This window comes from Musca domestica, unplaced genomic scaffold, assembly GCF_030504385.1.
Source record: "Musca domestica strain aabys unplaced genomic scaffold, Musca_domestica.polishedcontigs.V.1.1 16, whole genome shotgun sequence".
In the NCBI taxonomy this organism is placed as follows: Eukaryota; Metazoa; Arthropoda; class Insecta; order Diptera; family Muscidae; genus Musca; species Musca domestica.
In genome coordinates, this window is record NW_026712219.1 from 10,125,970 (window position 1) to 10,151,319 (window position 25,350).

Below are 25,350 nucleotides of genomic sequence, written 5' to 3' on the forward strand. Positions count from 1 at the left end.
AATAATCCATACCCATTTTTGCCTCTTACTGTATGATCGATATTAGAAATAGTTCATATTGAGAAGCAAAAAGAATCTTATTAAAACAGGTTTACATGAATGCAACAACAACATACGCATGGATTGGAGGCCTTCATGACAAGCAGAGTATGTTGGTAAGTTTTTAATAATTTGTTTTTATTGTATTTCTTATGTCGATCAGCTTTCTGTAAGAGAGATAATATGTTCTGTATTCCCTTCATTGACCTATTACCCCTCAATTGTGTATCCCCCCCTCTTTTCTATAAGCATATAATCTCTCTATGAATGCGATAGTAAGATATTAACCCTTTGAAGATAAAAAAATAATTTTGTACCTTAATTACTTTGTATTTGAAAATGGATTGAACTCTACATATTTTAAACGTAGAAATTGAATTCTATATATATGTTTATATATTATCATGAATAAATCTAGATAAATTTTGAAATGAATCCTTAAATATAATCAACAGACGTTTCTTACAATATGGTATAGGGTCTTAATTTTGGATTGATTCATTTTTTAGGGGTCCTAAAAATATATGCCGTTAGGACATAGGATGGTGTGGGTTTAGAGGCACGACTCTGCTAACATCAAGAGTCCTCATTTTTTTTACCAGATGAAAAGCATTCTATATGTCCGGTGATTTGTTTGTATTATTTTTTTTCAAATAACAACCATAAATTTCAAACTTAATATTTAAGGGGTAAATTGTAATTTTTTTTGATCCATTATTTTGTAAAGTAAATAAAAAGGGAGTCTACAATATTTTTGTAATGATAAACATGGCTTGTGAAGAGCAGGACACGAACCCCGCAACCGACTGAAGCTAGGCTTTAATGGCTCCCGAAGTCCTAACTCTACACCAGTTCAACGATGCCTAAGTATCATATTTCGAAATAGCATCTACCACAATTATAATGATGGTGTACATTACAAGCCGTTATGTTGGGGTCTATACGACGTGGTCCCACATTGGCATTGTTTGTTATAAGCCATTACCATTACCATATTCAAATTCGAAACTTGAAATAAATGGTGAATAATGTTGCTAAAATCATGAAAATATCGTATATAGGGAGGTACCGTTATATCGGAGCTGTGCGAAGACCTGGACCAGCGTAGACAATTTTCTGTCACAGACTGTAGTATCCATTACGAACGTCAAATACCACATCTCAAACAATTTCGGTGGGTATTGTACCTAAACTCGTCAAAATACCGAATATCCGGAGGTACTGATATATGGGGCCTATACGAAGACCTGGACCTGCATAAACAATTTTCTGTCACAGACTATAGTTCCCATTGCGAACTCTAAATACGTAATTTGAAGCAATTCCGGTGAATAATGGCGCTAAAATCATCAAAATACCGAATATTGGGAGGTACCGTTATATGGAGGCTATATGAAGACCTGGACATGCACAGACAATTTTCTGTTTTAGGCTGTAGTATCCATTACGAACTTCAAATACCAAATTTCAAACAATTCCGGTGAATAGTGTCGCTATAATCATCAAAATACCGAATATCGGGAGGTACCGTTATATGGGGGCTATACCAAAACGTAAACCTACATAGTCCATTTTCAATACCAAAAGTACTGCAGACATACTATACATTTGAGTAAAATTTTATCAATCTACCTCATTTCGTTCGTAAGCTAGAGTGATTTCCACAGACGGGTAGACGGACGAACATCACTAAATCGACATAGAATTTTATGCTGATCAAGAAAATATATATACTTTGTGGATCTAAAATGTATATTTCGAGGTGTTACAAACGAAATGACAAACTTAATATACCCTCCATACTATCTCCATACTATGGTGGTAAAAATGAAAATATTTTTTATACATTTTTATACCCTCCACCAAAAAAAGTATGGAGGGTATATTAAGTTCTTCATTCCGTTTGTAACTCATCAAAATAATCATTTTAGACCCAACAAAGTATATATATTCTTGGTCAGCGTAAAATTGTAAGACGATTTAGCTCTGTCCGTCCGTCTGTCCGTCTGTTGTAATCACGCTACAGTCTAAACGAATTAAGATAGGAAGCTTTTTGCACAGATCTCTCTTTTGTCTGCAGGCAGGTCAAGTTCGAAGATGGGGTATATCGGCCCACGATATCGTATAGCCCCCATATAACGGTACCCCCGAGATTCGGTATTTTGATGATGTTAGCCACATTTTCAATGGAATTGTCTTAAAATCCACACAAGTAGTTCCTTGTGAGTACTTTACCCCCTAAGAGAGAATTGTCTATACAGGTCCACGATATCGTATATCCCCCATATAACGGTACCCCCCGATATTCGGTATTTTGATGATTTTACTCACATTTTTTCAACGAAATTGTCTGAAAATCCACACAAGGAGATCCTTGTGTGTACTTTATACCTCGGCAGAGAATTATCTATATAGGTCCACGATATCGTATATCCCCCATATAACTGTAGCCCCCGATATTCGGTATTTTGAGGATTTTAGCCACATTTCCCAATGGAATCATCTGAAAATCCACACAAGGTGTTCCTTGTATATATCGGCACCTTCCGATATTAGGTATTTTAAAGATTTTAACAGAATTTTCAATGGATTTTACTTTTTTGAATATTTTTTAATTCGTTCCAAATGGTGGAGGGTATTCAAAGTTCGGCCCGGCCGAACTTACAGCTTTTTTACTTGTTTCAATTAATGTTTGTTTTATTTGTTTTTCACTTTATATTGAATACTTTTGGTTTGTTGCACAGTGTTTCTCGCTTAAAAACGTAAATAAACACTTGACATATGAAAATGAGTGACTTGCCGAAATTTTTTTGAACTGCGATGAAAGTAAATGAGGAAGTGCGGCTTGTTTTCTTAACTTTTCTATTAAATAAAAAAATATTAGTTAACACCATTCAGATTATGACAATATTTAAAGGTTTGTATTTACCTTCATAACAGTATTACTGCATTTGCAATAATTGCTTTTAGTTTCATTTATTTACCTATTCCCATTTACTTTTTCTTTTGCACACTTCCACTTATTGAAATTCAGAATATTGATTCTATCAAAAACCGGTTATTAATTTCAAAACAAATTATTTCTCAAAATTCAGTAACTATTTGAAGCATTATTAATATCGCATTTATTGCAGCTTTTAAGTGTTCAATTATTATTTTTGACAATGAGACCTTCAACTTTCAATTTCGTATTCAGCCAATTCATTTGTTTTGGATATTAAGAAATTAATATTGAAAATAATGAATACAATGAACCATCTTTGGGATGGATATGATTGATTTGAAAAATAATGTTGAAGGTAATGTTTATGCATTTAAAACATTTAACTCGTCAGCGACCGCAATATAATCAAACCGAAACATTGGTAGAATTAAGAGGGTAACCATGGTAGAAGAAATCAAGTAGCTGCAACAACTCTTGGGACCATTGATATGTCAACATTTTTAAATGTTTCTTCAAAATTAAGTAGATTTGTACATGTTTCCCTACACGACGCCAAGCGGAGGTTGTTATGATATGATTTTTTTTTTAACAATTTTTACAAATTTAAACAATTTTTCATTTAAATATTTCAATACCAAAATTGGTTTGACAGTTCATTGTCCCAGCAGCTGTGTCGATGCGACTACTTGTATTCTTTTACCATGAGGGTAACCTCATTTGAAATAAGGATTGCATTTTTATACCCTCAGCAATATGGCTACAGAGGGTACATATCATTTGATACGGCCAAAACGTGCCTAGTCGAACGGTTTTAGACCCTAGGTCTCTTTGGACCAAAACCCGTTTCAGGACATTTGGAGTCGATATAGCGATGTCCGTCAGTCCGTCTGTCTGCCGGCTGGCTGGTGCGCACGATAACTCTCGAAGGGAGTATCCGATTTGATCCAAACTTGGTACATTGTAATATTATTGTCAAACTTAGATAGAGTTCGAAGATTGGCAATATCGGTCCACTCCTTCTGGTACCTAACCCACAAAATGTCGACATTTTCAAAACTTATAATTTACTCCACAGAAATGGAAAGGATAAGCCGATTTTGCTCCAACTTTGCAAATCCTAATATTTACTTTACCTCCCGCACAAAAGGGTAAACTTTTTGAATAATTATAACTCCTATAAACTGTGATTTAAGTGTTCGATTGTCTTTAAATTATGCACATCGAAATATTTTTATTGACCCAAGATATGGTGTGAAGATGGAATATATCTGTATACTCCTTCTGGTACCTCCTCCATAAAGGGTCAAAATTTTGAATATTCATGAGGCTCATAAAATTCATACATCCGATTCCATTCAGACTAAGCACATCTCCATATTTCCGTCAACACAATATCTGTTACAAAAATGGTAGAGATCGAACCATTCCTTCTGGTACCTCCCCCACAAAGAGTCAAAGTTTGGAATGACCAAATTGATCATGGAATCCGAAATAAGCATCCGGTTCTTCAAATTACACACAGTACAATATTTTTATTAACCCAAGGTCTGGTGTGAAGATGGAATATATCGGTTCACTCCTTCTGGTATCTCCCCCACAATGGGTACAAAATTTGAATATTTTTACTAACGCAAGATCTGTTGTGAAGATGATATATATCTGCTAACCCCTTCTGGTACCTCACGCAATTTCCACTGCTTACATCTGTAATAACTTGCGACGTATAAAAATGGAATACTTCGGTCCGCTATATCTGTTACCTCACGCATATTTCCACATTTTCCAAAAATCTGCAAATATCTCATTGGGAATATTGTATTGTAATATTTTTATCAATTTTGGTCAATATTGGCCAACTGCATCGAAACCTCCCCCTTTAAGGGTTAGCAGTTTGAATAATCATAACTCAAGGCGGGGGTATAAATCTGTCGGCAAAACCGACTGGTACTATTTTACAGGGTTGCCCATATTCGACGGACCCATCTGGCAACGCCATAACTTTTGACAGAGATGTCACATCGCTTAATGACATACCGCGTTTGAAGCGTCAGTCCAAGCAGATTTTTACCATGAACCAATACACGCCACGCGAGCGCTCTGAAATAGTTGAAATTTACATTCAACAGAAGAAGTCAATTGTGAAAACTCAACGTGCTTTTAAAACATTGAAAAATGTGAAAAGTGCGCCTTCTAAGAACACCATTAAGCGTTTATACGAAAAATTTTCGACTGGTAAGGCTCTTCCTAATCCGAAGAGGCCATATAAAAGTCGACCAAGGCGATCGGCCGAGAATATCGCTGCCGTACGAGCCAGTGTTGAGAGGTCCCCAAGAACATCCCAAAAACGGCGTTCTCAGCAGTTGGGCATGGCTCGGTCCACTTTACAACGGATTATTCGCATTGATTTGCATTTGTTCCCGTACAAAATTTAATTGACGCAAAGAATGTTGCCTGCGGACAAGCCTCGTCGATTGGAATGGGCCCAAAGAGTCATGGGTCCGTCGAATATGGGCAACCCTGTACTATGGAGGGTATATTAAGTTTGTCATTCCCTTTGTAACTCCTCGAAATACTCATGTGAGACCCAACAAAGTATATATATTCTTGATCAGCGTAAAATTCTAAGTCGATTTAGCCATGTCCGTCTGTCTGTCTGTCCGTCTGTCTGTTGTAATCACGCTATGTTTCGAACGAATTGAGATAGATGGCTTACATTTTGCACACATGTTTATTTTTCCAGCAGGCAGGTTAAGTTCGTAAATGGACCATGTAGGTCCACGTTTTCGTATATCCCCCATATAATGGTACCTCCCGATATTCGGTATTTTGATGATCTTTGCGACATAATTCACCAGAATTGTTTCAAATTTGGTATTTGAAGTTCGTAATGGATACTACCGCTTAAGACAGAAAATTGTCTGTGCAGGTCCACGTCTTTGTATAGCCCCCATATAACGGTACCTCCTGATATTCGGTATTTTGATGATTTTAGCGACACTATTCACCGGAATTGTTTCCAATTTGGCATATGAAGTTCGAAATGGATACTACAGCCTAAGACAGAAAATTGTCTGTGCAGGTCCACGTCTACGTATAGCCCCCATACAACGGTACCTCCCGATAAACGGTATTTTGATGATTTTAGCGACATTATTCACTGGAATTGTTTCAAATTTGGCATTTGAAGTTCAAAATGGATACTACCACCTAAGACAGAAAATTGTCTGTGCAGGTCCACGTATTCGTATAGCCACCATATAACGGTACCTCCCTGTATTCCGTATTTTGATGATTTTAGCGTCATTATTCTCCGGAATTGTTTCAAATTTGGCATTTGAAGTTCGTAATGGATGCTACAGGCTGTAACAGAAAATTGTCAATGCAGGTCGAGGTCTTTGTATAGGTCTCACATACCAGTACCTCCCTATATTCGGTATTTTGACAAGTTTAGGTACAATACCCACCGAAATTGTTGTTGATCATCAAATCAAAATGGATGCTACAGCCTATGGCAGAAAATTGTCTATGCTGGTTCAGGTCTTCGCACAGCTCCGATATAACGCTACCTCCCTATATACGATATTTTGATTTATTATATTAGCTACATTATTCACAGTTTATTTTATGTTTCGAATTAGAATATGGTAATGACTTATGACAAACAACGCCCATGTAGGTCCACGTCGGCTATATTCGGTATTTTTAAAATTTTAACAGAATTTTTTAAGGATTTTATTTCCAAATTCGTTCCAAATGGTGGAGGATATTAAAAGTTCGGCCCGGCCGAACTTACTACTTTTTAACTTGTTAATAATACCATGTTTTATATTTACGAACGAATCGGCTTAATTGTTGACCAATTCCACCCTAACAAACTCATATGAATATGAAAGCATTCTAAAGATATTTTAGTTCTGGTCCAGCTCTGTTTGTGGCAGTATGTATAACTAGAACAAGTCAACGGCAACAACAACAACAACAACTCTTTTTAATGCCAGAAACTTGTTCAACTAGTTTAAATCATTTGCATTTTGATATTTTCAATTCCTAAGCATGGTCACCGAAACTGGGTGTTCAGAAATACAAACAGCGAAATTGTCGCGGACATTCATTAAAAAAATAGAATGTTTAACGAACAGACAGACAGATGGTCAATATTGGTTGATTCTATCCCACACTCTCTTCCTCCCTCAGTCTCTGCTCTATTGCCAAAACATCCCAAACTTCACAGTATTACTTGCCTACATTCACACCACAACAGGTACAAAAGCGATGACGTTTTCTGGGATTTCCGTAACAGATTTTCAAGTACTGCTGCTATTCTGTCAATGAGCGAGCCATTGTAAATGGGTGTCTATCCATGTCTATGAATATGCCTATATTTAAAACAACAACCTGTCCATTACAGACAAATGTTTAACCAATGGTCAAGTTGTTGGAGTTGGTGTTGGATGCGGTTTTGACATCAAAAGGTTAAGTAAAGTAGGTAACATTTCATTCGGCCTGCTATGAATTTTACATTTTTTTTCGAATCTTTACAAATGTTGACAATAGAATGTTGTGGGTGATGGAATGTGTGTGCGGGGTAAGTTGGGGAAGGGGTATTTTATATATTTTTATTGTTTTATATGACATTTTTACATGTTTTGTATTGAAATTAAACAATTGCCAGTATTGTTTATTTTCTATACCAAAAGTGTAAAAATAGCATCAAATAAAAAAATATCTGTTTTGGTATTTTTAGACAATGAGGAGTGATCTGATGTTAGGTGATATCACATAATATTAAAAAAATATTAAGACCCCGATTTTTATCTCAACTCCTTGAGGCCGTAATTTTCCTTGAAAAAGTATATCGGAATAGAAAACGTGTTCCCATCTAATATATACATAGAGGTGAGAATACATAAAACGTTTTTTTGACTTCTTTATAAAAAAGTTTCATGTGCGAATATTCCAAACATATTTTTATCTGAAAGTTGTAATATCAACATACTATAATAATCTGAAAATAAAAACAAGTTAATATGCAGTAATTTTGGCCGGGCCGAACTTTGAATACCCTCCGCCATTTTTAAATTCTGTTAACATTTTAAAAATACCGAATATAGCCGTTATATTGGTGTCTATATGACGTGGACCTACATAGGCTTTGTTTGCCATTAGCCATTGCCATATTCAAATTCGAAACTTGAAATAAACGGTGAATAATGTAGCTAAAATCATGAAAATATCGTATATAGGGAGGTACGGTTATATCGGATCCGTGCGAAGACCTGGACCAGCATAGACAATTTTCTGTCACAGGCTATAGCATCCCTTACTAACGTCAAATACGATATCTCAAACAATTTCGGTGGGTATTGTACCTAAACTCGTCAAAATACCGAATATAGGGAGGTGCTGGTATGTGGAACCTATACGAAGACCTCGACCTGCATAGACAATTTTCTGTCACAGACTGTAGATCCCATAACGAACTTTAAATACGTAATTTGAAACAATTTCGGAGAATAATGACGCTAAATTCATCAAAATACGGAATACAGAGAGGTACCGTTATATGGGGGCTATACGAATATGTGGACCTGCACAGACAATTTTCTGTCATAGGATGTAGTATCAATTACGAATTTCAAATACCGAATTTGAAATAATTCCGGTGAATAATGCCGCTAAAATCATCAAAATACCGAATATCGGGAGGTACCGTTGTATGGGGGCTATACGAAGACGTGGACCTGCACAGACAATTTTCTGTCATAGGCTGTAGTATCCATTACGAATCTCAAATACCAAGTTTAAAATAATTCCGGAGAATAATGCCGCTAAAATCATCAAAATACCGAATATAGGCAGGTTATACGGGGGCTATACGAAGACGTGGACCTGCACCGACAAATTTCTGTCATAGGCTGTAGCATCTATTACGAACTTCAAATACCAAATTTGAAACAATTCTGGTGAATAATCTCGCTAAAATTATCAAAATACCGAATATCGGGAGGTACCATTATATGGGGTTCGTATAGCCCCCATTGACCTGAATACAAAAATTGTTGTCATAGGCTGTAATACCCATTAAAAACTGTAATTATGAAATTTGAAATAATTCCGGTAAATAATGTCGATAAAATCATGAAAATTCTAAATATCGGGAACTACCGTTATACGGGGGCTATACGAAAACGTGCATCTATATGTAAAATGTTCCTCCATCGGAGCTAAAACCCTTTACGAACTGCAAATACCCTTTTTAAGAAAAAAAGTCAACAAAATACCGAATATCGTGAAGTACCCTTATATGGGGGCTATACGAAAACGTGAGTCTATATATACAATGTTCCTCCACCGGAGCTAGAACCAATAACGTATTTGTATAAGTATTTGTAGACAAATACCAATTTATGGACAAATCCGTGGAAAATATGACTAAAACCATCAAAATGCCGAATATAGGGAGGTACCATAATTATAAGAGGGCTGTACGTTACCTCGAATTTTAGGTAACGCCGTGTTAGACCCATATTTAATGAGTGTTCTACAAAAGTACCATTCTTATTAGGTTTCCAATATTTACAGAATGACCTTATTTTTCAATTCTTTTGAAATGCCTATTTTCATTCCTTTTTTTTTTTTTTTTGCAGATTTAGAAGACGAAGAAAACGGCATCGCCTTGGCGATGTCACCTAACAGACAAACAGCTAAGACCACAACGCCACGTGACATCAGCGATAGTCCCGATGAACGTGAAACATGGAGCGGCAAAGTCGATTTCTTATTATCCGTTATAGGATTCGCTGTGGATTTAGCAAACGTCTGGCGGTTTCCATATTTGTGCTACAAAAATGGCGGAGGTAAGTCACAAAATGCAACTCTTATTTTCACTTCACACAAATGAACACACATACACACACACAGCCAAACATATGTAGGTACGTACTCACAAATGCCACATTAAGTCCTCGTTATTAAAAATTCCCTTGGCAACAATGTCCCTGAGATTAAAAGCCAGCAATTGCAACAGTAATTGTGACAAAGCCGATACAACAGCAGCAGCAGCAACAGAAGAACAAGAAGATGAAGTGAAACACTTAAACTCGTCTAAGTATTTAAGCTGTGGCCATGGCTAATTTGAAGCACTTGTCAGTCAGCTTAATGCCACAATTCACTGCTACCCCACCATAATTTCCTCCCCTTCCTTACACTTTCCTAAGGAGAAGAAACATAGCAATTAACCACAAGAATTTCCTTGGTTTTTATTTTTTTTTCTTAGTTCTCTGCCATGAACATTCCTTTATCCTGTTGCACATAAAACTTTCTGTTTTTGATTCTATTGTTGTCCTTGTTGTTGGATTGTAATGGTAGTGGTAATGCGATGAAGTACGGAACTTGGCCAATGCCAAATGTACACACAGGACACATGTATAAATGTTAAAACCATTGTTAGTTGTATTGTGGCATTGCGGGATTATATGGACCCCTTAAATGGGGACTTCTTAACAATCTTAAGTGGAGAAATAATTAACAATTTATTGTTTCGTTTCTTTTTCTTAATCCGTTACAATTTTGAAGGAGGGTTTTCTGATTGACAAATGTTGCATTAAAGTAAGTTTCGTCTATTGGGTCTTTATTCACAGAGGTTACACAGAAGGCTGAGGAGAAGTTATTCGGTTCACAGAAGACCTAGATAAAATGCAACAGAAGATCTTCTAGCTATGGGAGGTTAATCGAAGGACTTTTATCTATTGGTGTCTTAGAGGGAACCTTCATTTTTCTTGCATTTTTTCAATTCTCGACACTGATAACTAAACTATAAGTGGAAAAATTTTCAAACTTATATAAATTATAGACTAAACAAGTAAGCAAAGGCTATAGAGTTGCGGGGCCGACCATGTGATACCCTGCAACACTACAATATGTTCAGGTCCCCTTATATCCAAATCCATTTTAGAAGATTTCGTTTTTGAAATAATGTCAAAAAGCCCAGCCCAGAGGTTACCCTTAGTTTTTTGGCCCGGAGAATTTGGCAAAATTTGTGAAAGTTGTGGTCCATTTTACAGCTAAATGTACTCCAATGGTCATCCAAAATGCTAGACTTCTTCCCTGTCCTTAACTCTCTTCCGATGCGAAATTCCGTGTCGATTAGTTTCAATTGTGGCCTATAGAGCGACTACAAAATTAGAAAAAATCAATTTTTTAGTCCATTTGCACGTCTAAATGTACATCTTAAGAACAATAGGCTTTAATTCTGACCCTAACCCTACTCAATGCCAAATTTCGTGAGGATCGGACGATAAATACGACATGCATATAATACCCTCAAAACGTAGTGTTGAAATGGGTAAACATTTAGAAAATTTAAAATTCAAAATTGTAACTCAAATTGAAAAAATCGCATGCGATAAAAAATATGACAAGAATTGAAAAAAATGGAACAAAAAATATATGAACTTTCTTATTGGTATATTTTTCCGCGATTTTCTTAGATTTTCTGCTTTTCTGGCAAAAGACCATTCCGAATTGATGGGAATTGTGGAAATCGGCCCAGCGGTTCTTAATGTATAAGCAGAATAAATAAGATCAATTCTTTTACATATATATTGTACCTATTTCGCTATAAATCCGATTTATTAGCTATTAGCATCACTGTAATGGTCACAAGTGATATTTTAATGTAGTTGTGATATGGCTGGGGTTGAAAAGTATTGTCCGATGGCCTCCCAAATTGGTAGGTTTCTGTCCACTCCAAAACTCTAACTCTATGTACATTTTCGCGTCGATTGATTCATAATTATGACCTATAGAGCAACTGCAAAATCAGGAAAATTTTCTATTTTTGGTCCATTTCAACCCCTAAATATCGTGCGATCATCTCCAAAAACAATAGGGTTCTATTCTCTCCCTAACCCCACCTCCATTTTCAATTTCAAATTTGAGGATCGGTTCATAATTGCGACCTGTAGCTTGATTACAAATTAACATGGACAGACGGTCAGACGGACGGACGGACGGACATACATAGCTAGATCGACTCAGCTCGGCGAGCTAGGAAGACCCATATATACTTTCCTATGTGGGAAACCAATATTTCGAGGTGTTACATAATTTTTGGCCCAATCAAACTTATAATACCCCCAATACATAGTGTTGTAGGGTATAATTACAACAGAAATATAAACAAGTAAAAACATTAAGTTCGGCCGTGGCGAACTTTTAATACCCTTCACCTAAGGATAAAGGAAACATGTGCGCTATAGGATAACATGGAACGAAATATTTAATGTTCTGCCACCGGGCTAGAACCCATTATGAACTAAAAGTACCAATTTTTATCAAAATATCGAATATCGGCAGGTACCGTTATATGGGGGATTTACCAAAACGTGGACCTACCCATTATGAACTACAAATACCGAATTCTGGACAAATCCCTTAAACAATTTTTTTAAAAATCATCAAAACACCGAATATCTGGAGGTACAGGTATTTGAGGCTATACCGAAATGTGGACCCATACATACAATGTTTCGCCACCGGAGCTAGAACCCATTATGAACCACAAAAACAAATTTTTAGACGAATCCGTGAAAAAAATTGACAAAAATCATCAAAAACCTAATATCGGGAGGTACCCTTGTATGGGAGCCACACCAAAACGAAGAACTATACATGCAATATTTCGCCACACGAGCTAGAACTCATTATGACCTACAAATAACAATTTTTCGACAAATCCATGAAAAAATATGGCAACGATCATCAAAATATCGAATAGCGTGAGTTACCGTTATATGGGATCTCTACCAAAAAATGGACCTATACATACAATGTTTCGCCATACGAGCTAGAACCCATTACGACATACAAATATCAATTTTTAGACGAATTCGTGGGAAAATGTGTCAAAAATCATCAAAATATCGAATATCGGGAAGTACCCTTGTATCGGGGCTATATCAAAACGTGGAACTATACCTACAATGTCTCACCACACGAGTTAGAACCCATTATATCCTACAAATACCAATTTTCAGACAAATCCTTGAAAAAATGTGTCAAAAATCATCAAAATATCGAATTTCGGGAGGTACCGTTATATGGGGCTATACAAAAACGTGGATCTATAAAATGTTTCGCCATATTTCATTATGACCCACAACAACACTTTTTTATACAAATTCTGTCCGTTCGTCTTTCTGGTTGGTGCGCACGATAACCCTCAAATGAAGTATCCGATTTGGTACAAACTTGGTACATCGTAATGTTATTATCAAACTTAGATCGAGTTCGGAGATGGGCAATATTGGTCCACCCCACAAAAGGTCGAAATTTCCAAAGAAAAAAATTACTGCACAGAAACAGACAGGATAATCCGATTTTGCTCCAACTTTGCAAATCCTAATATTTGCACCAGTGCTAGGTCAGGTGCGAAATTTATAATATCGGTCCACTCCATCGAGTACCCACCTCACAAAGGGTCAGATATAGCTGTAGCTCCCATATATATTGTTCGCCCGATTTGTTATTTTTGTCCTCCGCAGCCGTAATATGCACTCTGTAACAACGATATTAGGGAAAATATATCAAATACAGCTCAGAAATAAATTTGCTAAATTTTATCGAGATCGGTTCAGATTTGGATATAGCTCCCATATATAACTTCGTCCAATTTACCTTTTATTGTGCACCAAACGTCTAATATTTGCCCAAATCGGATGGAATTCGGCACATACGGCCGAATTTAGTCTAGAAGCTAGTATGTCAAATTTGGTGAAGATCGGTTCAGAAATAGCTACAGCTCCCATATATATTTTCAATCCTATTTGTTGTATATGTTACCCACAGCCGAAATATGCACTCCCTAACAACGATATTCAGGGAAATATATCAAATGCAGCTCAGAAATATCTTTGCCAAATGTTATCGAGAACGGTTCAGATTTGGATATAGCTCCCATATATATGTTTATCAGATTTCAAATTATTTTGCACCAAATGGGCAATACAAGTCCGAATTTAAAAGATACAAATGCTTCGGCATATTTAGTCTTTTGAATTGTAAATTATAATTATAATCATAGGGTGTATGATTGAATTCTCCCATAAAAACTTTTAATTATTTGGTGGAGCTCAACTAAATTAGCAAAGTGGTGTAGGGTACCATAAAATCGGACCCGCTCGACTTTAGGACTTTCTTTACTGGTTTCTTTCTGAGTTAGGTACCATCTAACCCACAAAGAGTCACAATTTTCATTATTCTTATCTGCCATAACTTGTGAAACAAATCAGCGATTCTTTACAGCTGGCTATATCCACTCGTAAATATTTCTCTCAACCAGAAACCTGAGATGAATATGTGATTTATCAAAATTTATGATTTCGCATAAAATTGGATATAAATGTTCGATTTTCCAACAATTTTGCCCATACCAATATTTTTATCTGTATTAGATGAAGTATGAAAGCGGAATTCTTCGGTCGACTATATCTGTTACCTCACGCTTATAGCCACATTTTCTATAAATTTGTACATATCTCATATAAGGTGTAGGAAGTAGTCGATATAATCCAAATCTGTAACATTGTAATATTTATATGAGTCGTAGGTCAGATACGAATTGGTCAATATTGACCAACCGCTTCGTAACCTCCCCCATAAATGATCAACAGTTTGAATAATCATAACTCAAGGCTGGGGGTTTACATCTGTCGGCAAACTCGACTGATACTATTTTATTAGCACCGAAACCCCCATTTGCTATTGCCTGGAGTGTTCTTAGAGAGTAGTTTCCTTCCATAAAGTCACCAAATCGTAGATGTACTGTTTGGATTTCAGTTCCCTCCTTGTAGGAGAGCATTGTAGGCTTCCTTAACTCCTCCATATCTGACGTTACAACCATTTATTACTTGTTGCTTTTCTAAGGATTCTAACGCATTAGTATCCCTTTTTATGCCATCTCGTACATCTCCCTTCCCCGCTTTCCACAAAATAAATCATAATAACTTTCTATGGCCCATCACGAAGTGGAACGTGAACATTATTCGCCAAAGCAAAAAAAGAAAAAAAAAACAATGAAAAATATGGACTTGGAAATCACAGGCAATTGTATTAATCGCACGCTTTTAAGCTAATGCTTTCTATTCACTCATATTTTTCCACTTTTTATTCTATTTTCTTTCGTTTCGTTTCTTTTTTTTTTTTTTTGTTTTTTGCTGAGGGCAATAAAATGTCACCAATGTCAGAAAAATAATGCGAAATGGAGTGGAGTATGAAATCCTTTTGTTAAAGTTGTTAGCATCACTTCATTTCACCCTCAAAAGATGATTTTATGCTCTCGCCGAAGGGAGGAGGGGAAAAGGAAAAAGGTGAATTGGAATTGAATGGAGTGAGTGAGTGAGGGTGGCTGGCTGGCTGGCAGGGATTGGTGGTATGACATATGTCATGACAACGATACCAAATCGCATTAAATGTGAATCAAAGTACAATAGCAAGGCAAGCTATGACAATTTTCAAATCCCCGGCATAGCTCCAGAGATGATGAAGTACTTATTGGTATTTGTGTGAGTGCAAGGATATGAAGGGGAATTTACACAATGATTTTGGATTAGGTTTGTCAAATTGAAAGCACTTAACCACAAGGAATCATAATAATCATAAAAAAAAACATAAGTTGGTGATGATGTATGGGCTATGGTCCTGTGTGGTAGGTAAAATGAACTTTTTTTTGGAACGTTTGGCCGAAGTTATTATATAGGGCCAAAACAATTGTTGATAGAACCAAGTTAAAAAGTATCAGTTGATTTTGCCGGCAGATGTATACCCTCAGCCAAGGTTCGATTATTTTTATATGTTAGGACTTATTCATACTCCATGGAGTAGGTTCCGAAGGAATGGACCAATATTGTTCATTTCGCATCGGACCTAAATAAATATGATATAAATTTTGAGACATGTCAGGTTCGATACTTCCTTCACTTTTTATGAAATAAGTGAAAATGTTCAAATGTGCGTGAGGTACCAGATATAGTTGACCGAAGTATTTCATTTTTATACCTCATCTAATACAGATGAACAGAAATCGAACATTTATATCCAATCGTAAATCATATATTCCATTCCATAATAAATTATATATTAATCTCAGGTTTCAGGTTGAGAGAAATTTTTAGATATGGGAAGTTGTAAAGAGTCGCTGACTTGTTTTGCAAGTTATGATAGAGAACCAGTAAAGAAAATCCTAAAGTCGATCGGGGCGACTTTATGACACCCTACACCACTTTGCTAATTTAGTAGAGCGCCACATAACAATTAAAAGTTTTTATGGGAGAATTCAATCATCTCCCTATGATTATAATTATAATTTAGAGTTCAAAGGACTAAATATGCCGAAGCATTTGTATATTTTAAAATCGGACTTGTATTGCCCATTTGGTGCACAATTAAGTTGAAATCAGATAAAGCTTTATATGAGAGCTATATCCAAATCTGAACCGATCTCGATTTAAATTGGCAAAGATATTTCTGAGCTGTATTTGATATATTTCCCTGAATATCATTGTTACGGAGTGCATATTACGGCTGTGGGTAACAAATACAAAAAATCGGATGAATAATATATATGAGAACTATAGCTATATCTGAACCGATCTTCATCAAATTTGGCATACTAGCTTCTAGACTCAATTCGGTCGCATGTGCCAAATTCCATCCCATTTGGGCAAATATTAGACGTTTGGTGTACAATAAAAGGTAAATCGGACGAAGATATATATGGGAGCTATATCCAAATCTGAAACGATCTCGATAAAATTTAGCAAAGGTATTTCTGAGCTGCATTTGATATATTTCCCCAAATATTCTTGTTACAGAGTGCATATTACGGCCGCGGAGGACAAAAATAACAAATCGGATGAACAATATATACGAGAGCTATATCTGAACCGATTTCGATCAAATTTGGCATACTTATTTTCAGGCCTAATTTGGTTGTATGTGCAAAATTCCATACTGTTTGGGCTGATATTACACGTTTGGTGCACAAAAAAAGGCAAATCGGACGAAGATATATATGGGAGCTATATCTAAATTTTTACCGATTATCTCCAATTTTAAGAGGGTTAGTCCTTGGGCCAAACAAATGTTGTTTGGAAAATTTCACCTCAATCGGGTAATAAATGCGACCAGAATTTTGTTCACAAGAATACATGGACAAACGGACGGACGGACTGACATGCATAATTCAACTCAGAAAGTGATTCTATGGAAATCCTTAAAAGTAACTATGGGTATATCTCGCTTCCTTCTCCAAGTTACAAACAAATGCACAAAGACATAATACCCTTTCCACTATGTGGTTAGGGTATAAAAATATTAAAAAATGTGACCCTTTGTGAGTGGGGTACCAGAACGAATGGACAGATATATTCCATCTTCACACCAGACCTTGGGTCAATGCAAATATTGTTATGTGTGTCATTTGAAGACAGTCTGACTTTTACATCACATTTTATAGGAGTTATACAAGGTGATATGAAAAACTTCAGACTGTTGTCATTTCTAAGCCACTTGTCCGACAGCTGTTAAAATTATTCCAGTGACAGCTCATTATATTGTTTATGAGGGTACAAAAACATTTTGGTGAGAACTTTCCAGAAAGAAAGTTATTCGTGATGGAATTTAAGCGTGATAGTTTAATTTCTTTGTATTTGGCTGGAAACCCACAAGTGGCTATCGTTTTGTGTCTCGTACCATCGCTCGTTACCGTGATACTGGTAGCGTACTCCGACGTCAAGGAAGTGGATGGAAGAAAACAGCAACATCAGCAGAAATGGTTCGAAAAGTAAAGAAGCGACTTGATCGAAACCCGCGTCGCAGTTGCAAAAAAATGGCTCGTGAGCTGAACATATCGCAATATTTCATTCGGCAAATATTGAAAAATGAGCTCGGGCTAAAGACATTGAAATTCCAAAAAGTGCAAGAACTTAAGAGTGGCTTCGCTTGGCCGCAATTGGTGAACTGCCGAATTTGGGTTTCTCCGATGAAACAACATTCGTTGTCCAGCAGTTTGCAAACAATCAAAATGATCGTGTTTACTTGCCAGAGAGGTCAGCTGAAAATGTGCACCTTCGTTGGCCAACAGAACTCAAGCGCCGACCATTGTGTTTGTGTGGGCCGCAATAACAGCCGATAGTCGCTCTTCGCTCGTATTAATCGACCTTGGCATCAGAATAAATGCCGAATGTTATCGCGAAAATATTCTACAGGGTGTATTAAAGCCTTGGGCGCGCAGAACATTTGGCCGCAGACCTTGGACTCAGAACTATCGCACTCAGCACGCGCCACCCAAGAATGGTTACAAAATGAGGTTCCTCACTTCATTTCCAGCGCACAATGGCCACAAAAATCTCCGGATACCTTTGTTAGGGAGGTACCAGAAGAAATGGTCCGATCTCTACCATCTTTATAACAAATATTGTGTTGATAGAAATTGATTTGCTAAATCTGAATGGAATCGTATGTTCATTTCGCGTTTTATAAGCTTCCTGGATCAAAATGTTGACCTTTTTTTGGGAGGGGTACCAGAAGGAATAGACCGATATATCCCATCTTCACAGCAGATCTTGTATTAGTAGAAATAATGGGGTATGTAAAATATAAAGTGAACCGGATGCTTATTTCGGATTTAATAATCGTTTTGGTATTCGAAACTTTGATCCTTTGTGGAGGAGGTACCAGAAGGAATGGTCCAATTCCCACCCTCTTTATAACAGATCCTGTGTTGATAGAAATATTGAGATGTACCGCGTCTGAATGGAATCGGATGTTAATTTCGCGTTTTATGAGCTTTATAGATATTGAAAATGTTGACCCTTTGTGTGGGAGGTACCAGAAGGAGTGGACCGATATGTACCATCTTCCCAGCAGATCTTGTGTTAGCAAAAATGTTTGTATGTGTGATATTTGATGTGATCTGGATGCTTATTTCGAATTTTATGCTCGTTTTGGTTATTCAAAGTTTGGACCCTTTGTGGGTGAGGTACTTTGTGGGAATGATCCGATCTCTACCATATTTATAACAAATCTTGTAATGATAGAAATATTGAGATGCACCAAGTCCAAATGGATTCGGATGTTAATTTCGCGTTTTATGAGCTTCATGGATATTCAAAATTTTGACCCTTTGTGTGGGAGGAGGTACTAGAAGGAGTGGACCGATATATTCCATCTTTACACCAGACTTTTGGTTAATAAAAATATTTTGATGTGTGTAATTTGAAGACATCACATTTTATAAGAGTTATATTTATTCAAAATGTTGACGAGGTACTTGATGGAATGAATCGCACTTGACCTAACACCGATGCAAATATGAGGATTTGCAAAGTTGGAGCAAAATTCGGATTATCTTTCTCCTTCTGTACAGTAAAATATATTTTTTGAAAATGTCGACCTTTTGTTGGCTTTCTCGGAACTCGATCTTAGTTTGGTAATAATATTACGATGTACCAAGTTTGGACCAAATCGGATACCCTCTTCTTAGAGTTATCGTTCGCACCAGCCAGCCAGACGAACATCGCTAGATCGACTCCAAATATCCTGAAACGGATGTGGTCCAAAGAGACCTAGGGTCTAAAACCGTTTTTTCGTTTAGGCACGTTTTGGCCGTATCAAATGATGTATACCCTCTCTAGCCATGTGGCTGAGGGTATAAAAATGTGTTTTTTATGTCTTCAAAATATTACGATAAATTACCTCTCACATTTGGCATGAAAGCACAACTTGATTTGTTATATAGCACGTTTACACTTACTATGTCGAGTGGATTTCAGCAGCCAATTCGAATTGCTTAAATAAAATCGACTATCAATTCCTATTCCCTTTTTTAACACCCGTATTGTTTCCTTTAACCTGTTGCCTTATTCATTCCTAAAAACCGTGATGGAAAAATCCTTGCTTCGTTTAACATTCAACGAATTATGACAATGGTTGACTATCGTTCTCCTCTCCTTGCCATGGCTTAAGTGAAATAAAATCTATAAATCATATTTTTTATTGTTTTTGTTTTTTTCTTTTTGTTGCTATACTTTTTCTTGCACAATGGAAATTGAAATATTATACGACTCAATGAATTTCAATTGTATTTTTGATTCTATAAACTTCGAGTTTGTGGTTGGGCGCCATGACTGCATAGAGTCGAAAAAAGTGAGAAAGACGAAAAAACACTCAAACGTATAATTTTTTTCTGAACAATATTCGACATTAATTTTGTCGAAATCCGATTGCTAAGTGCTTTTGTGGATGGAGAAAAGGGATCGGGAGGGTATTAGTTATTCCTGTTCTCTTAAAAGCTTTCAAATTAGGTCAATTAAAAACTGGTTTTGCCTGTTGGCGGGGGACGAGGCTGGTAATGCATGTTAATGCGATTTTAAATGAGAAAACATTTAATTATGATTATTACTGAGGCTATATTTATCTTCAAAGGCTTTGCCGTTGAATTTTTCTTTTATGTGCCTAGGACAACCTAATGAAGAATGCAAAACTTCGAGGATATAAAAGATTACATTTTGCTGAAGAATATTGCCTACCACCACCATATTTGAGGAAAAAGGTTTTTTTCCGAATAGTATCTCGTTTGAAAAAGCCTCGTCGGGACAAATCCGTTACAGGATATTTGGAGTCAATCTAGATATGTCCTTTCGTCCGTCTCTCTGTCTGTCTGCAGGCTGGGTGAACGAAAACTCTTTAAGGGGTATTCAATTTGGTTCAAACTTGGTACTTCGTAATATTATTATCAAACTTAGATCGAGTATAATCCGATTTTGCTCAAACTATGCAAATTCTAATATTTGCATCAGTGCTAGGTCAGGTGCGGTCCACACCTTCTGGTATCTCCCCAACATCAACAACAACATTTTGAATATCCATAAAACTCCTAAAACGAGGAATTAACATCCGATTCCATTTAGACTTTGCACATCTTAATATGTCCATCAACATAAGATCTCTGGTACTTCCCCAACATAGGATTCAATATTTTCAAAAACCAAACGCTCAAAAAAACGAAATAAGCTCCGGTTCTCTTAAAATTTCACACATACAGATATCTATCATCTTTATAAGATCTGTTGTGTAGTTGATAGATATCTGCGAACCCCTTCATAACAGAAGTCGAAATATATTTAAATAATCCAACATTGGCTGAGGGCATACATCTGTCGGCAAAACCGACTGATATTTTTCAACATGTTTCATAAAAAATAGAGACTGTGAAGGTGACGAGGACCACCATAGTATCCTGGCAAGAACTTGACAACGGTGGACCACGTCGTTCACTGTTTAGTTTGGGCGCCAGCAGCTTCGCCTCAACGAGTCCAAGGATCAATGGTATGCGGATATTTGCTCCGAGACTCTCTCCCTTGAAACAGCGGAGCTGTCCTGGATTGAATATTTGACTCGCAACTACCCTATACATCTATTAGGCGTTCCACTATCCGTAACCTTTCGACAATTCGCGAATGCGGAAAGCAAACTACAGGGTGAGATAAAAAAAACTGCAACAAAGTAAAACGCCATAATTTTTACATTTTTTTTAAAATTTTATTGAATGGATGCAAAAAAAAATATCGGAAATTGCATGAAATTAAGGAATAAGTTCAGATTTGTTCGTATTAGTCAAATTTGGAGCAAATTATAGCCTTGTTTACTTACTGCTGGACCACGAATTTTTTCTCATCGGAGAAAACCAAATTCGGCAGTTCACCACTTTTGGTTTACCGAAGCGACTCTTTTGTAAGTCTATTTTCTTTCTGTTGAGGTGTAAGTTCTTGCTTTGTTGTAATTTCAAAGGCTTTACCCCGAGCTCATTTTTCAATATTTGCCGAATGGAATATTGCGATATGTTCAGCTCACGAGCCATTATTCGGCCACTGCGACGCGGGTTTCGATCAAGTCGCTTCTTTACTTTTCGAACCATTTCTGCTGATTTTGCTTTTTTCTTTCGTTCACTACCTTGACGTCGAGCTACGCTACCAGTATCACGGTAACAAGCGATGGTACGAGACACAAAAGATTTATTCACATTTAAATGCTGGAGTGCTCTAACGATAGCCACTTGTGGTTTTCCAGCCAAATATAAAGAAATCACACTATCACGCTTGAATTCCATCACGAATAACCTTCTTTCGGGAAAATTATCACCAAAATGCGCTTGTAAACAAAATAATGAGCTGTTACTGGAATAATTTTAACAGCTGTCGGACGAGTGGCCTAGAAGTGACAGCAGTCTGAAGTTAGTTGCAATTTTTTCATCTCACCCTGTATTGTGTGTCTAGATTTTAACAAACAATTGTTGGTGTAAGGAAAAATATATTCCATTTTTTTATCAGCACCCTTCATTGTTTCAAAAGAAATGTCAATTTAATTATTTCGATGTGACGTCATAATAATTAGTTTAATTGTGTTTAGTTGTCATTAAACACTTCTGCATGTATGTATCTGTGGCGGATGTAAGTCCATACTTATATCTTTCGTTTTAATAATTTCCCTCTCAATGTTGTATAAATGGCAACACCTCAACAGCTGCACAATGTCCTTGTAGAGGGTCGATTATGTGAACAGTAGTAGCATCGCCTTCTCCTATGATGTTATACTTTTTATATCCTACACTACAAGGTGGTCAGGGTATTATGTCTTTGTGCATTTGTTTGTAACAGGCAAAAGGAAACGAGATAGACCCATAGTTCCTTTTGATGATCTGCATAGAATCACTTTCTGAGTTGATTTATGCATGTCAGTCCGTCTGTCCGTCTGTCCATGTATTCTTGTGAACAAAATGCAGGTCGCATTTATTATCCGATTGAGATGAAACTTTGCAAACAACATTTGTTTGGCCCAAGGACGAACCCTATTGAAATTGGAGATAATCGGTAAAAATTTAGATATAGCTCCCATATATATCTTCGTCCGATTTGCCTTTTATTGTGCACCAAACGTGTAATATCAGCCCGAATAGTATGCAATTTTGCACATACAACCAAATTTGGCCTGAAAATAAGTATGCCAAATTTGATCGAAATCGGTTCAGATATAGCTATAGATCCCATATATATTGTTCATCCGATTTGTTATTTTTGTCCTCCGCAGCCGTAATATGCACTCTGTAACAACAATATTTGGGGAAATATATCAAATGCAGCTCAGAAATACCTTATATACCATACCATATATAACTTCGTCCGATTTACCTTTTATTGTGCACCAAACGTCTAATATTTGCCCAAATGGGATGGAATTCGGCACATACGACCGAATTTAGTCTAGAAGGTAGTATGACACATTTGGTGAAGATCGGTTCAGATATAGCTATAGCTCCCATATATATTGTTCATCCGATTTGTTGTATTTGTTACCTACAGCCGTAATATGCACTCCGTAACAACGATATTCAGGGAAATATATCATATACAGCTCAAAAATATCTTTGCCAAATTTTATCGAGATCGGTTCAGATTTGGATATAGTTCCCATATATATCTTTATCTGATTTCAAATTAATTTTGCACCAAATGGGCAATACAAGTCCGAATTTAAAAGATACAAATGCTTTGGCATATTTGGTCCTTTGAATTTTAAATTATAATTATAATGAGAGCGTGTATGATTGAATTCTCCCGTAAAAACTTTTAATTATTAAGTGGAGCTCAACTAAATTAGCAAAGTGGTGTAGGGTATCATAAAATCGGCCCCGCCCAACTTTAGGACTTTCTTTACTGGTTTTATCCTTTTTTGTTTCAAATGCATGCTAGAATAAAGAAGGTTACCGAATTTCAAATAATGATAGACTTAATTAAAAGAAACTATGGAACTGGATAAATGACTTATGCCATGTTTACGTTAGAACTTTTTGTAGGGTTAACCTTCTTTGAGAGGATTTATTTGAAGTAAAAGTAATGGATATGAAAATTTAAATCCAAATCCAGTGGGTTAACCCTCATATATATAAACGTACTATTAGTATCTTTTGAGAGATAAAACGATACGATTCTACCAGAGATTGCATGAGGTTACTTTCTTTAAACTATTACAATATTGCCTTTGACCAATCCCATTTGCCTATACCAAAACATTACAATTCGTCCAATGAATTATTCTTCCCAGAGTAACTTCGAAATTCCGAATTACATCCACATTGGATAAAATCCAAAAAAATCTGGACTAGGCCCGATTTAAGTTCAACCATACATCTCACAACTGTCAAAGGTGATAATATCCCTAACATGGTAGAAGAATGCATGTAGACGCATCGACACAGCTGCTGGGACAATGAACTGTCAAACAAATGTTGCAATTGAAAATTTTTGAATGAAAAATTATTCAAATTTGTAAAAATTTTTGAAAAAACGCATATTCCAATAACCTCCGATTGATGTTGTATAAGAAAATATATAAAAATCTGCTGATTTATGAAAAATCAATTTTAAAAATGTTGACATATCAATGTTCCCAAGCGTTGATGCATCTACCCATATTCTTCTACCATGGTCCCAAAGGTACATAATATAATTGTCAGCATTTACCAGGATGTATTTGAAGTTTACCGTCACTGCTTTTACATTAATTGTCGTCAACATCGTGTACCAGCCATCATCGTTTGCTAATAGCTTTGTGTTATTGACACATCCTTTTGCTTTTGAAGAGGCAAAGTGCCTTCTTCTTTTTTTTGCCTCTGACAACTGAGTCTCAGAAATTTGAACAAAAGTCGGTTGTGTATGAAGACAAATACAATGCTATGGCATGGTAGGTATGAATGTAAGCAGACGGACGGGTTAAATGCTGTTCATACAAACTTTTAACTCTTTAAAGTGAAATTATTCGAGGGGTGATTAGAAAATGTTCAGTTATGTCCAAAATTGTTCAAAATGTGATCTGAGCTTAAAGTGGGAACAGTAAAGATGAGAATACATAAAAGGTTTTTTTGACTGGCTTAATTCATCGTCTGCTTCTCCGGAAAAGAACAAAGGAGTGTAGGTCAAAAATCGACCCAAGTAAACCTGTTCAGGCCAACTGCTGAATTGCCTAGGGAAGCTGTGGATATAGACAAATTACTCTCTCTGGAGTCCAAACCAAATCAAAGAACATTTTTTATCCTGAACGTTGTAACTGGCAGAAAAGTAGAGCCGTATTAGAAATCAAATCCAGTGTAATTAAACAAAAACTTTTAACTTGATTATATTAGGATTATATTTGTTAGGATCTCACTGGATTTGATTATCAGCTTCAGAAGTCGAATTAGAATAGACTTCAAAATGATGCGGACATTCGACACCCAATATGGCCATTTAGAGAAGGCCGGAAATAAGAAGGGG

The 25,350-nt window shown here is 36.4% G+C and overlaps 1 protein-coding gene across 1 annotated transcript in view; it reads left to right on the plus strand.

Moving 5' to 3' along the window:
* The window catches only part of LOC101897187 (sodium-dependent dopamine transporter), a 57,019-nt gene that overhangs the window by 19,297 nt on the left and 12,372 nt on the right, over positions 1–25,350 (plus strand). The window contains exon 2 of the mRNA XM_059120050.1: positions 9,631–9,840. Coding sequence (XP_058976033.1) covers positions 9,631–9,840 — 210 coding nt within the window. The remainder of the gene's footprint in view (positions 1–9,630; positions 9,841–25,350) is intronic.